Raw genomic sequence first — 14,454 nt, forward strand, 5'->3', positions numbered from 1 at the left:
CGATGACTCTACAAATTCCTCCTGCTCAAACTCCAAGTTTAAAATGAACTGTCCAGCCAGCTCTGACAAGTTCCAGTTCTATATATATATAGAAATAAAAATTCCCCCTTTAGGGAACTACTTCTTTTTTATGTTTGACTCTGTATAGTAAAAATTAAGGTCACTGAGTAAAATTACTGACTCTTGAACCTTTCCCAAACTTTTTATTTCTTTCAGACGTTCTTGGGCATCACTTGCCATGTTATATGATCTGAAAGTTCAAAGGTCTGGAAGGTTAATTTTAAAGGAAGAAAACAAGCTGAATTTTTTTATATGTGTGTGCTCCTATCCTACCTAATCTGTTTGGCTGGTAGTTTTGTTTGGGTTTTAGTTTTTTTCTGGATAACTGGTTGTTTCCATCAAGAAAATGGTTGGAGCGACTCATGAGAATTGACTTTTCTCTGAAAGTTGAAGAAATTAATCCTAAAGAAAGGTAATCTGTTAATTTTTCCTGGTGGCTTTTCTCACCACTTCCCAGCTTTGCTTTTTTATTGCCTTGAAATAACTTGGGCTTCTGAGGACAGAGCACTGCCTAATAATAGGAAGCTTTCTGATTTAAAAATAAAGTTCTATTTCCTTTTGCATATTATGTGGCTATTACTTTGTTTCCTTACAGTCTTTTCCAACCACATCAGGTGCTTTTTGTCTTTATTCTTCCTGGCCTTTACATACAAAGTGCTGGATTTTGGAGGAGCCGGTTTAAATCCTATTTCCAAAACCCCCCAGATAATGATGTGGATCTGCCCCTCTGCTTCTGTAAAGGGGGACAGAAAATTATTCTTAATATTAAGAGAAATTTTATAATAATTGATACTTTATTAATATTGACATTTTAATACGGATATTTTACAAATTAAATTTTAATGCAATTTTCAAATGGGACGTTTTGAACACAAAATCCAGAGGCAAGGGGCTGAACCTGAGGAGCAGCTGGGGCTGTGGAGGAGCTGTGAAGGTGACAGAGATGCTCAATGCTGTCCTTGGGTTTTGGATCCCTTCATTGGCAGTGGGTTTCTTTGATGCAGGCTGTTTCCATGTCAGAAATAATTGGGATATGTACATTACCAAAAGCAGCTCACTGCAGCCTTTCTAATACAACATTTGGGGATTTTAACATCTTCATTTTTAGCTCATCGGGGTAAGAAATAAAAGGTTACAGTGAGGCTGAGCTGCTGTGGTGCTCAGAATTTGATTTTTTTTTTTCCTTTTTGGAGCAATGTCCAAGGCAGAATCTTTCTCCAGTGCCAGGCACTGACCAAGGCTCTGTTAACAGCCTGATCCCACTGACTTGGCCAGGGGCAGCTCTGCTTTGCAGCCCTCCATGTTCCCCTCTGCAGAGTAAAAAACTTCTTTGGGCTCCTCTTCTTGAGAGGAGAGCAATGAGCTGAGGAGGAGCTTGAATAGATTCATGCTTTGGGAGCACATCTGGGTTTGCATCTTTGCAAAGAACAGATATCATTGATGCATTTATCTGACTCAGAGCTGGAAATTTGAGCGCTCCTAAGTTGTGGTGCTTTTAAAATGAAGCAGTGGTATTCAGGAATAGATCCTAGATTAGCAAAACCTCACAGAACACGAGGAAAATGAAGTGTTTAAAGCAATTTAAGTCTTACAGTGTTGGCTGGTAGCTACTATTCTCTTCTTAGATACTAAAATTTATTAAAATATAATGCAGCCAGAGGTTGAAATGTATTTTTATGATTTTATACCCATATACAAGGCTATCAAATTTTCAATTTTTTTTTAACTTCTACCAAAGCAGTTTTCTCCTGGCCTGAAATGGATCTATCACGTTCTGCTTTGCCCAGAGCACTTGGAGAACAAAACCAAATTAATTTAGCCTCTGCATTTTTTTTTTCCCTTGCAAGACTGCAAGAAAGCTGACACACAAGAGTGACCTATTTTAATATTGATGCTTCACCTCGTCCCCTCTCTCTGCAGCTGTGGAATTCCTGGGTCCCAGGGGCTGGGATGGTGATAAATGTTTCCCATGGATAACATTCCCTTGGGAAGGCTCTGTGGGTGCCCCTTGGAAGCACAGGGAGAGCAATGGCCAATCCAAGTGTACAGCTTCAACAAGAAGTTTTTTTATGTTGTTTGGTTGATTTTTTGTTGTTTGCCCTTTTTTGTGGGTTTTGTGTTGTTTCGATTCTGTTAGGTTGGGATTTTTCTTGTGGATTTGCTTTGCCAAGGAAAGAAATAAAACAAAACCAAAAACCAAACAGAAAAGGAGAAAAGTAAAACCTTGAATTGCAGATCTGCTACAGAACAGGTTTCTCTGTGACCTCACTTCTTATTTGGCTGAAAGAAAAGTTTGCACAATGCTCTGAGGCACAGGGTGGGTCCTGTGCAGGGCTGAGAGTTGGATTTAGGATCTTTGTGGGTCCCTTCCAACTCAGGATATTCTGTGAAGAGCTAACTTTTTGCCAAAACACTGTGCTGAGGTTTTACCATGCAAAAATGAACAGAATTTATTGTACTCCCATCACTCCTTTTGGAAACCAGTAACATTTCAGTTGTGTATCACCAACGTCTTTCCATCTGAGTTCTGTTAGAACCTGGGTGGGGCTCCTAAAATTGTACCCAGGAGCTGCCCTGGGGTGGGATATTCCCATTTGAGGCGCCTGGGAATTGCTACATCCCTGCTGTGAGCCTTCCTGTGTGCCAGCTTTGCTGGGGGATCAACACCTGGTATTTGACAGAGATGAGAGGGCCTGGATTGGCTTATTTCCTGGTTTAGAAGCACATGGGGAAAATGAGAAAGCAAGAACTTGAGCACTGGATGGAGGATGCCACTGCCAGCTCTGTGTGAATCCCACAGGAGCCAGGGATGGCAGGATGAGGAAAAAATACTCCCCTTGTTGTGGCATTCACATTGTCTGGAAAAATCCCTTCGCCCAGGATTTTCTCCTGGGAAGCTGAGAAGCCTCAGAGAAAAAGGAAAACAATTCTTATCTGATTTGCTTCTCCTGGGTTTTGCTGCTTTGGAATGTGTTTGGAGATTGTTTACCCACAGGTGATTGTTCCATTGGGTAGGTTCTGGTGTGAGTTGGTTTGACTCATTGGCCAATTGGGGCCAAGCTGTGTGGGGTCTCTGGAAAGAGTCACAAGTTTTCACTATTATCTTTTTAGCATTCAGTAAGTATCCTTTCTGTATTCTTTAGTATAGTTTAGTGTAGTATTCTTTAATATAACATAGGATCATAAAATAATAAATGAGCCTGCTGAGAACACGGAGTCAGATTCATCATTCCTTCCTGCCACAGGGGTGCACACAAATACAATACCTTGTGGCAAAGGGTGATGTGCTTTGGAGGAGAGAAAATTCTCCTAGCTAATCACAAGCTGGGGATGGATCAGAGAGCAGACCCTCTGTTTGAATTCTTTTTCTGGGGAGCTTAGCTACAAATTCAAACACTTGTTCTACAGCAGTATTAAACCCTTAATTCTAATGTTAAAAAAAAAAATGTAGTTCACATGGAAACATCAAGTTCAGACAGCTCAGATTTGGCTCCTCAGAGTTAGTAGTTGCTTTCTTGACCTTAATATGGCCATGCAGTGATCTGTAGGCTAATTCCAGAAGGAATCATTGAGTCTGGGCTGTGTCCTGCCTGTCTGCCCTTCCTCTGAAGAAAAAGGATGCTGTGGAAGTGACATCCAGAAAATAATGGGCCAGAGTTGTCCTGCATCTAAAGAAAAATTACTGTAAAGCTACTCTAGGAAAAAAATACAAGTGAAATAATATTATAGGTTGGTAAGGCTGGGCACAGGGTTTATCATCTGGCCAGTGACAGAGGTAGAAATTGCAGTAAATTGGTTCATTGCACCTGGTGCAGAAGTCCAAAGAGGAATTAAATCTAAAAAAGCCACCAGTGAGCACCTCACACTCCAGTGCACCAAAAAAGGATGGGTTGGACATGGCTTTAATTAAATCAGTCACAGGTTTGTGTTGCTGCCAGCCTGGCTGGCACAAGGCAAGTGCAGCCCAGGCTGCTCCTCCCAGGTGTGTTCAGCTGCTGAACTCTCTGTGTTTGCACCTCATCTACTCCCTTCCTTTAAATCCACTGCATCTCACAAATAAATCAGTGCTGGAGCTTGGGGGGAACTGCAGAATCAACTTTGCTGTCAGCTCTGCTCCTGCTGGAGAATAAAACTTCCAGCACCTCATGCACATGAAAAAATGTGAAATATGGATGCGCCCTTCTGTTGGGGGATTAAGACCTGGAAAAAAAAGGAACATTAAAGGATATGTCAACTTTGTATTTATTTAAAAGTGCATTATCAAGGAAGCCAATTCCTAAGGACCATCAAGGGATTCAATTTTATGTCTGTTCTTTTAACAGGTTAAACCTTGCCACCTGAAAGTCTCAAACACACAGTTCCTGTGAGACAGCCAGAATTACTGAATCCAGGAGACTGAAGATGCTGCTGCTGCTGTGGGAGCAGCTGTTCCTGGTGTCATTTGTTGGCTGCCTTGCAGGTAACAACAATCTCTTAATTTCTCTTTTAGAACTGTGCATGAGTTCCCAGATTCAAGGTTTCGGCTGCACTTGTGGAGGAGAACCCAGAGGCTTTGAAATGCACCAGTTATGTAGAGGTTTAGGAACTGAGCATACAATAGACATGTTAATGGAAAATATTAAAAGGGAGGGAATGAAAAGAGCCTTTGCCACGTAGGGATGTGCTTCCCAAGCAGGCAGAAGATGAAGGATGCTGTTGGTAGGTGTGCTGATGGAAGAGCTGCAATGTGTGTTAGTCTTCAACTGGACACTGCAGATTCTTGCTGAGGCTGATTGCTGCAGCTTTCCCCAAAACCCTGCTTTAGAATGGGGTTTATATTCCTGAGGAGCAGCCCTGGGTTGTTGCTGAACTGCTGAATTGGAGCAGGGATTGGCTTTTCTTGCTGTGCCAGGCAACTCTGGGAGTTTGGAGCTGTGCTGCCGCTGAGGTCTCCTCCTCTGGGCTGCTGCTGAGCTCTGTGCTGCTGAGCTCTCCTCTCTGCTCTGTGCTGCTGAGGTCCCCTCTCTCCTCTGTGCTGCTGAGCTCTCCTCTCTGCTCTCATACCAGCCCTGCAGAGTCATTTTCCTTTCCCCTCTGGAGCTCAGTGCTCACTCCCAGCAGCACAGGGCTCACTGTGATGATCTCTCTGCTCAGCTTCTCCTGCTCCAGCCTCCCCTGTGGTGATGCCAGGGGTGTGAGGGGAGAGGAGCAGCTCCTGCCCTGTCCTCAGGGCTTGGCTCTGGTGAATTGTGTGCCCCTGGCTTTGCCAGACCTGCCAGGAGCAGGGCAGTGCCCAGGTGCCCCCTGTGCATCCTCTTCAGGATGGGCAGCACAACTCTGGGAGCAGGGCAGTGCCTGCACTTGGTGGAGCATGGAAATCGAGTGGTTTATCCCCAGAATCTGCTGTGGATAGATGAGTTTGCTTTCCAAGAGCTCCAGTGCAGGAGGGAAATGCTGTGGCTGCCCTGGGCTACCCCAGGCTGGGATCTCCTCCTGATCCTGTGCTCTGCCAGCCTCTCCTTCCATCCCCTTCCATCCCTTGTGTGTGCTCAGCAGGGTTGGAGTCCTGCACACAGCTCCAGGGTGGATGGATTTACCTTCTCATGGAGGCTCAGAGGGCCAGGATTTGTTTTCGGCTTAGTCAGGAACTTTAAAGAAGGGGAAGTGACATTGGTAAAGCAGTGTTCCTCCTCCCAGCCCTTCTCTGCACCTGTTTCAGGTGACATTGCCAAATGTCAGTTTAGTGGCCATGGGGAGGTGGTGAATTGGAGAGCCAGCAAGAAGTCAAGTGAAAAGCTGATTTTCCTGGTTCCAAAAGCCAGCTGGCATGCTTGGGAGCCTGGAGCACCATCAAGGATGCACATCCCAGATGTGATGTTGGATTGGTGTAACTGGGGAGGTTGTGGGGAGTCCCTGTCAGCACCTGCAGAGACAGGAGTTGAGCCAGATGCAGTTCAAGGAGCTGAGCATTTCCAGCTGCCTGACCCATCTCCCTCAAAACTCTGCAGAAGGGCTCAATCCTGACATAAAAACCTTTTATTTGGGCATGTGTTCATGCTAACATGACCTGTTGGCTTCAGTTGCATGAATCTCTTCAGTGGACCTTTGGAGCAGCAGGCTGCTAAAATCCACTTGGCAATCCTGGAGCTGAATTGATTCCAAAACAGGTTTTAGTAAGAGCACTCTGTGAATGTGGAAATAAGTTGTCAAACAATTTGGAGAATTTTGTTTTAACCTCTTACTAAGACAGATCAGCAGGTATTCTGCCTGCCCATAGAAAACCATTTTTCTTGTGCTTTGCCTATAAGCAAAAAGACAGTTCTTGAAAGAGCTGTGTGCAGTTCAGTGTTATGAAATAACATCACAGCTGCAGAAAAGGAGATGATGCTGATCTTGGCTTATGAACCCTGACACTGTCTGTCTTTGCAGATAATGTATTTCAAACTAGGTCCCTTATTGCAGTGTCCTATATTGAATTGCTTTTCCTTTATCTGTTGTGAATCTTCATAGTTCATCAAAGAGGAGAGAATGTGAGAGGATCTAATGGAAAAAAAAACCCAGTGGCCCTTGGGTTTTTGTTTATTGAAGTATGATTATATCTGTATGACTAATGATCCCACGGTTTTTTGGTTTTTTTTTTGTCCATTTACCTTGGGGAGCAAAAAGGTGATTACTGAGTATTAAAAATATATATATATATATAGATATATATACACATACATATATATATACATACATATATATACATATATATATGTGTATATATATGTATATATATATACATATGTATATATATATACATATATATATATATACTCATATATATGTGGGGTTTCCAAATGTCTGCCTTGTTAGAAGAGGCATTTCAAAACACACACTTTAGCATTATTATCTTTAAATTACTCTGAAGACCAACTTCAAAGATAAAAATGAGTGAAATATGCAGAACAACATCAACGATGAAAGTACCAAACTAAGCTGTGCTAAGTAATGCATTAATTCCAGGTGTAACTTCTTGCAACCTGTGATTCTTGTAGGGCTTTTACCCCTACTGGATGTGCTGATTGCACTTGGTCTTTGGGGAACTGGGGTACAATTCCTGCCTGGATTATGTGAGGAGGAATTTGATGAGCAATTTGATGCATTTGTGAGCCCCCATCACGTGTGTGTGAAAACCTCCGTGCAGTTTGTGAGGCAGCTGCATTTTCTGGCCACTTTTGTGCATTTTGGCTTCATTTTCCTGCTCCTGGAGAGCAGGAGCAGGCGCCAAGGGCAGTGCTTGGGCTGCTCCAGCCCTGCAGAGCCCAGGCTCTGCTTTCTCCACTGCCTCACTGTTCTCTCTGCTGTTCTCTCTGCTGAAACCAGCTGCTCTCCTCCCCAGAAATGGATGTTCCTAAATCTTCCGAGATTTAACAGAAAAACAACTTCTGAAGGGTGGTTGAAGGGGAAGGAAAGCTGTGAATAAAGAGAGAGCTCAGAGAAATGAAACAAGGAGGACTCTGTGTGTAAGTGCACACCATTTTTCTCCTTCAGGAGATGAAGGGGGCACATTTCAAACGTCGTGTCCAGGGTGAGACTGGAGACGCCACTTGGATTAACTTTCTCTCCTGAAATTCTGACTCCTTGCCATCACAAACTCTGTGTCCTAACACTGGCTTTGCTGCACTTTATTTAAATAGAGAAAACCAAAAATAATTATTAAATCTTTTCCTCCAGCCATTGCAAGACTTGGCAAAAAAAACCCAAAAAACAAACCAACCAACCAAAACCACAAAGCCACAAAAAAACCCCCAGTCAATGCTCTACTGTAATATATAGAAGTTATTTGGATATTGAAGCCTGGTTCCTCTTCTGTCACTTTATACTAAAATTTGCCAATAGGGAGATTTTTCTTCTAATTCCTTGTACAGCAGTCCATTTGAGTTAAAAAGTAGATCATATTCTGTGTATTTCTTTATGTCAATTCAGGTATTTTTATTGCTTTCATTTTCATTTTTTCATTTTGTTGTTTCAGTCTAATACAGAAATAAACTGTTAAGCCCTCAGGCACAGCAATGTCATGTATCAGATTCACAGTTCTCTTTTTGAGTATCAAGTTTAGGAGACTTATGAAATTGGAAATCATGATTCTTTCTTTATTTTCCAAAGAGCATGAAAACAAACCTTCTTTGTTCTTACTGCTCGGATGTTGGGATTAAATCATGCCACAAGGAGAGCAGAAATATCCCCTTCACATTTAGTCTTTGGTGGGGAGTTTCTTTATGGGTAAAAGTCCATTTGTAAGGAAAAAAAAAATAAATAACATCATTTACTACTCTTGTTCAAATTCAGTTTTCATTAAGAGTTACAGCCTTCAGCCAGAGCCAGCCTGGCTTTTGATGCATAATGCTTTTGCATATTAATAGTAATCTCCTTTTTGTGCATTATACATGCCCAGCCATCATGTTCAAGTGCAGCTATGCCAGTGGTGACTGTCAGAATTGTTTAGCTGGGATGGTTTGTGCAGCACTCCCAGCGTTCATTGCACTGCCAGAAAGTTTGGGTTCAGTTAGCTACAAAATGAGAAACTGGCCTTGAGAGTTCTGCTTTTTTTCTGAAGTGTTTGGGGAGCAAAAAGGTGATTAGTGAGCATTAAAAAAAATATTTATATATATTAATATATGTATGTATGTATATATTCAACATGTCTGTCTTGTTCAAAATTCCGAAACACAAACTTTAGCATTATTATTTTTAAATTAATATGAAGAGCAACTTCAAAGATGAGTAAAAAACGCAGAACAACACAAAAACACGAACAGCGAAAGTGCCAAACTAAGCTGTGCTGAAGTCATGAATTAATTCCAGGTGTAACTTCCTGCAGTTCTTGATTCTTGCAGAGCCTTCACCTCTTGTGTGGCCCAGGGTAAATCTCACCTTCCTCTGCAGCTCCTTTATTCCTCCTGTAGCAGCCTTTGGGCACTCATGGATGGGGTGACCACATTCAATCCGTTCACTTGGAATTAGGTGAGGTGAAAAAAGTCTCCTTCATGAGGATCTGTGTTTTCTGGTCAGCTAAATATAAACTTGGAGCTGGATATGAATTCAAGCCCAAAGGCCACGGAAAGACCTTTGTTGACGTCCTGGCCTTTCTCCAAGTTCATGGATTTCCAGGAGTCGGCGTTTCCGTGCTGGGTGTGCTCTCACCAGTTACAGCATTGAATTCCACAAGTGCAGGAAATGCTCTTATATCCAAATTCTTTTTGGAAGAGGCCTTTAATAGCTTTTGAAGAGTCTCCTTGGTCTCTGCTTTGTCTTGCCAGCTGAGGGAGGCCTCCTCTTGAGGAGCAGCTCCCTGGTGCTGCAGATACTGTCCAACCTTAAAGCTGAATCCTCACCTTCACACAATCAATGCCTCATTTTAACGAGGCAAATGCTGCCTTTATCTTCATTAATTAAGCTCATTGCAGATTTAAAGACATTTGAATGGGAGAATTTTGGCTAGTGGCAATTCTGATTTTCACATAAATTACCAAGAAGGAATTTCCAAGCATTTTATCCTGCAATAAAATTCTGTTACTGCAAATATTACTGAGCACGAAGGCTTCACATTTGTACTTCTGCAGTTCTTCTGCCTACTGCAGTTTGAAGTGCAGTACAATAGAGCAAATAATTCCAATATATTTATTGTAAAAGGTTATGGAGCTTGGGCACATTGGATAGTAATCCCTACTGGAATACTTACTCCAGTCCACAAATAAATACTGATTTAACAGGAATTGTGGTAAATCCCAATGCTTTAGGACTTCTGTTTGCTGTAGTTTTTGGTAGATAGATCATAGCCTGGTATTTTGTTTATGGCTAATTATTTGCTGTGTGACTTCAGCCTTTTTTTCCCCGACACCTTGGAAAAAGTGACTTTTGAAGATTCCCAGCTTGCCTGCCTTGTGACAAGGACAGCACAGGAGCCTCTCCATGGGTGTTATTTTAAGTTTTAGTGTGGAATAACACAGAAGTGAGGTCCTGAAAGTTGTTGGAAGACTCTTTGCTTCCATCCTTTCCACCCCTTAACTTGGGAAGCTCAGGACACCATGGAGTTAAAAAAAACAGATTAAAGAGGCTGAGACTGACAGTTGAAAAACAGGGGAGGTACACTGGGTTGAAATCTAAAGCAGAATAATTTGGCAGATGTTCAGCAAAACAGCAGAACTGAGAATAATTCAGTTTGTATTTAAAAAAAGCTCTTCAGTAGAAACTGTTCTGATTTTTCTTGTTGTTCTTAATGATGATGTTCAAAATGAATGCTTTAGGTTTTTAATTTTTGGTGATTTAAAATATGTGGCTGCCAGTGCCTTGGACAAAAGCTTTATTTGTGCCATAATTAACCTCTCAGTTTTTTGTGTAATAACAAATGTGTTAATAGTAGCCTTTAACTCCTCCAATACAGGATGTACATATCAGCAGTGAGATTTCAGGGATCAGTATTTATCAGGGATTAAAACACAATTTACACACTGTTTTTTCAGTAACAAAATAACCCAACATTGTAGAGTCTAAAGCTTAACCTCAACCATATTTACTAAACGTGTTTGAAAACCTAAGCGAATAAAAGCTCATTTATATTCCTGTCTGATTAGCACAATCAGAACTTATTGATGCTAAAACGAGCCAAATTTCCATAACTATAAACAGAATATTAAAATACAGTTGACTAGCAGAGCATGATGCCTTTCCCCTCCTTGGATGGAACATGGAGTTACGACTTTCTTGGTGGCTTTTTAGGGGCCTTTCAAGAAAATCAAAGGCATTTCAAAGCCAGGCCTTTGGGCAGGGAAGCTGAACTTTTTCCAGGCAAGTTTTGCTGCCTTGGAATAGAAAGCAGATGATGAAGTGCAGGTAAATGTGTTTGTGCTTGGCTGGCCTTAATTTCTGCATAGTTGGGGGTCAGATGTTCGGGAGCATTTGAATGTAGAAACCACGTTTTTTTTGAAGCAGCCACTACAAGGATTTGTAGTATTTTACTCAGTAGGTGGGGCCAGAAAACCTTATTGGAGAGGGGGAGATACAGAGTGACTTTGGGCAGTGATGTAAATTAAGGAATTCCGTTCTGAAGCCAGCTGGGTGTTTCCCTGTGGTGTAAAATGAGAATGACAGAATGGTTTGGGTTGGAAGAGACCTTAAAGAACAGCCAGTTCCACCTCCTTTCACAGGCAGGGACACAGAAACATGGAATAATATCGCAATAAAGGAGTTTTGAGGAGACCTGGCTTTGGTTGTGATGGCTGTGAGTTTGTGCATGTGACTCAAGTTTCCATTTAAATTGCCAGGTAAAAGCCCAGTGACGCTTTGGAAGCTTTTGTGTGGTCCCAGGGGTCTGGGTGAAGAGTTCCAAAGTTGGGACTTGCCACATTATCCTAAATAACAAACATCAGGGTTTGTTCCCATCTCTGAAGTGTCACTTTGTTCAAAAGTACCGTGTGAGGAGTGAGCATGACTCCTATTCAGCAGACACGGCAGAGTGGATCAGGATCCCGTTGGAAATAATCAGAACATTTTGCATCTCCAGTGCTGCCACTCCACCCTCACAGGCTGTGAGCTGCAAAACCACACCTTGCACCTGCTTTGCAAAATAATTTGGGGCAACTTTGAGGTGCTTTGCATTCAGCAAGGACTGCAAAGAGAAGCGTGGCATTCCCTTGCCTTTGGCAGCTGTTGAGCAATGAGAACTTAAAAACGGTTTAAACCTGAATTAAAAATAGCTTCATTTGCATAGTCAAGGGTAATTAGTGTGTATTTTATCCTCCTGCAGTTATTTGTAAGTCTGAAAGCAGTAAAGAAAATCCTCAGGTAGTTGGATGTTTGATGATTCAGTTAAGGATTCTCCTGTAGCTCAGGGGTGGCACATAAAGATCTCACTCTTGGTAAACACCTGAGTGGCAAATTTGGATACTGGAGATGATGGGCATCGCTTGGGAGAGATAAAATGCAGAAAGAGTTCCTCTTCCAAAGCTCTGCTGCATGTCCAGGAGAAGTTTTTAGCTTGATTATTCCAGATTATTTCCAGGCTTTGTGTTGCCAGAGATCATCCCCTGGTAGAGACTTCATGAATTGGGCATTTTAAGGTTTCATCCCATTTCTCATTTTTAAGATTTGCTGTGTAGGGAGATCCCATGGCTCTGGATTTATTGAGTCAGGGCAGCTCTGGGGGTGTGGAATGGAAGGAAAGACATTTTCCCTACGCTCTTCAAAATGAGAAGAGACATTTATCCTGTATCAACAACTTGAAAATAGGACAGATTCATTCCTTGCCACGATGTTTTGTGCTGGCTGGGAGATGATTCCAGCAAGCACTGATAAGAGAGTGTTTTCTGAGATAAACTGCTGACAGTAATGGTGCCGTGGCTTTTTGGGCAGGGGAGTGTGTGACAGTTCTTTCTGCCTTCAGAGTTTATAAGAATTGCCTTTGATTGCAGCTGTAGAAAAACCCTAAATCTGAATTTGCTTGCTAGTCTTTGTAAAACTTTATTGCAGACCACAGATTGTAGTTAAAAGTGAGACAACTACATGGCTGACTCTATTTTTTTATGCATAATTTATATATAAAATCTAAAGATTCATCTCCAATTTCACATCTGCATCCGTAGCATTGCTGCAGAGGGGATATATTTCAGCTTTTGCAAGAATTTGCCTAGTGAGTGACAGTGGTGAGCAACATATTGGGAAATATTACTTCTAATTCATTTTTTAAAGTTTTTTGAATCTTAACGTGAAATATTGTATTCTGTTAAGAGATTCTGACGAGAAAATGAAATTACATAAAAGCATAGAGGAAATGAGGGAGAAAAAGCAGTTGTTTCAGATCATAACCTCATTGGCTGGGGTGACAGTTTCAATTCCATCTGAGTTCTCTCCAGTTCTCATCCTTTTTATGTTGGATTAAGTAACAGTTTTTGTCTTCTTATTCCCATGGCAACCTTATCTCTCTTTATTTTTTTGATGTAAATCTGTTTGTCTCTTACTATCTTTCAAAGCTTGTGCATGAATAGCTTGTGAAGGAGAGGAGTGTGGCAAGGAGAGAGCAGAGACTTTCTGGCACAGAAAATAAGGGAAAGAATATTTTGGAGCAAAAAATAGCTTTGGGAGGAAAAAAGTGGTTTTTAAGCTTGCTATTTATTACATCATTTTCCCATGTGGTTTTTTCATGAAGGCTAAAGCTTTAATGCTATTTTAGGATGTTGTGTGAGCTTGACTCCAACAGTTTAGGCCAGCCTGAAATACAGACTTAATGTAGCACTGTGGTTTCTGTAACTTGGGAAAAGTGCAGAGGTAAACCTGGCCTGGCCATGGTTTTGCTCCACATGGAGTCTCTTAGGAGAAGGTTGTGTCACAGACATTTTTATGGAAAATCCTTTCCTTAGGATTTTTTCCCCCTGAGAAGCTGAGAGGCCTCAGGAACAAAATGTAACCAATGTTTATCTGCTGCTGTGGGATGCAACAGGTGCATCTGGGATTGGGCTCATGTGGTTGTTTCTAATTAATGGCCAATCACAGTCCAGCTGGCTCAGACAGCCGAGCCACAAACCTTTGTTATCATTCTTTGCTATTCTATTCTTAGCCAGCCTTCTGATGAAACCTTTTCTTCTATTCTTTTAGTACAGTTTTAATGTGATATATATCATAAAATAACCAATCAAGCCTTCTGAAACATGGAGTCAGATCCTCGTCCCTTCCCTCATCCTCAGACCCCTGTGGACACGGTCACAGCTGAGTTTTGGGCAGGTCCCCAGCTTTGTGTCCAGCCCTTGTCCCTGTTGCTGCAGCACTGGGGCAGTCCTGGTGCTTGAACGCTCCCAGTGCCAGGGATGAGGCTCCAGATCCCAGCACCAGCCCTGCTCACCCTCAGCCAGGGGCAGCTGCTGCTTGGCTTCAGGCATTCAGTGAAGTTGGAAAATGCAGCTGTTGCTTTGTCTCCCTACATGCTTTCCTCCTATTAAATACTCCCCTTGATTGGACTTGCTTGATATGTGTCTGAAGTGCAAGGGAGACGTTGGACACCAACGTGATTTTAGGTTTTTAGACCTTATGCCTAAATTCTGAGATCTTTTGAACAGGAGCCTTTTGAAATGCTGGCTTCATTTCTGTAAAAAACGTTTATAAATGACAAAAAAAATTTGGCATTCCCTGCACAGCTCCCCTCACCTGGTAAAGCTTTAAATCAAAATTACCTTAATTCTTTTATGTGTGTGCTTGGTTTCTTTGTTTAAGAAAAGTAGTGATGTTCCTTAGGATTTTTGCATTGCAGGGCTGTTTTTAAAACTCTGAAATATGGATTATTTGGGAAAACAGAGCTTATATTCACCAAGAAATCAAAGCAAGTCCTTGCTAAGGAAAGTATTTCAGCCCTTGATTTGTTTGTCAGAATTACCCTAATGGGGT

At 41.8% G+C, this 14,454-nt stretch overlaps 1 protein-coding gene across 1 annotated transcript in view; it reads left to right on the forward strand.

The window, feature by feature from the left end:
* CNTN3 (contactin 3) overlaps positions 1-14,454 on the forward strand; it is a 104,151-nt gene that overhangs the window by 20,224 nt on the left and 69,473 nt on the right. The window contains exon 2 of the mRNA XM_071439328.1: positions 4,383-4,519. Within this exon, the coding sequence (XP_071295429.1) occupies positions 4,462-4,519 (58 nt within the window). The 5' untranslated portion in view covers positions 4,383-4,461. The remainder of the gene's footprint in view (positions 1-4,382; positions 4,520-14,454) is intronic.

The sequence above is a fragment of the Agelaius tricolor genome, unplaced genomic scaffold (assembly GCF_023055355.1).
Source record: "Agelaius tricolor isolate 1412-34295 unplaced genomic scaffold, bAgeTri1.0.p SCAF_14, whole genome shotgun sequence".
Classification (NCBI taxonomy): domain Eukaryota; kingdom Metazoa; phylum Chordata; class Aves; order Passeriformes; family Icteridae; genus Agelaius; species Agelaius tricolor.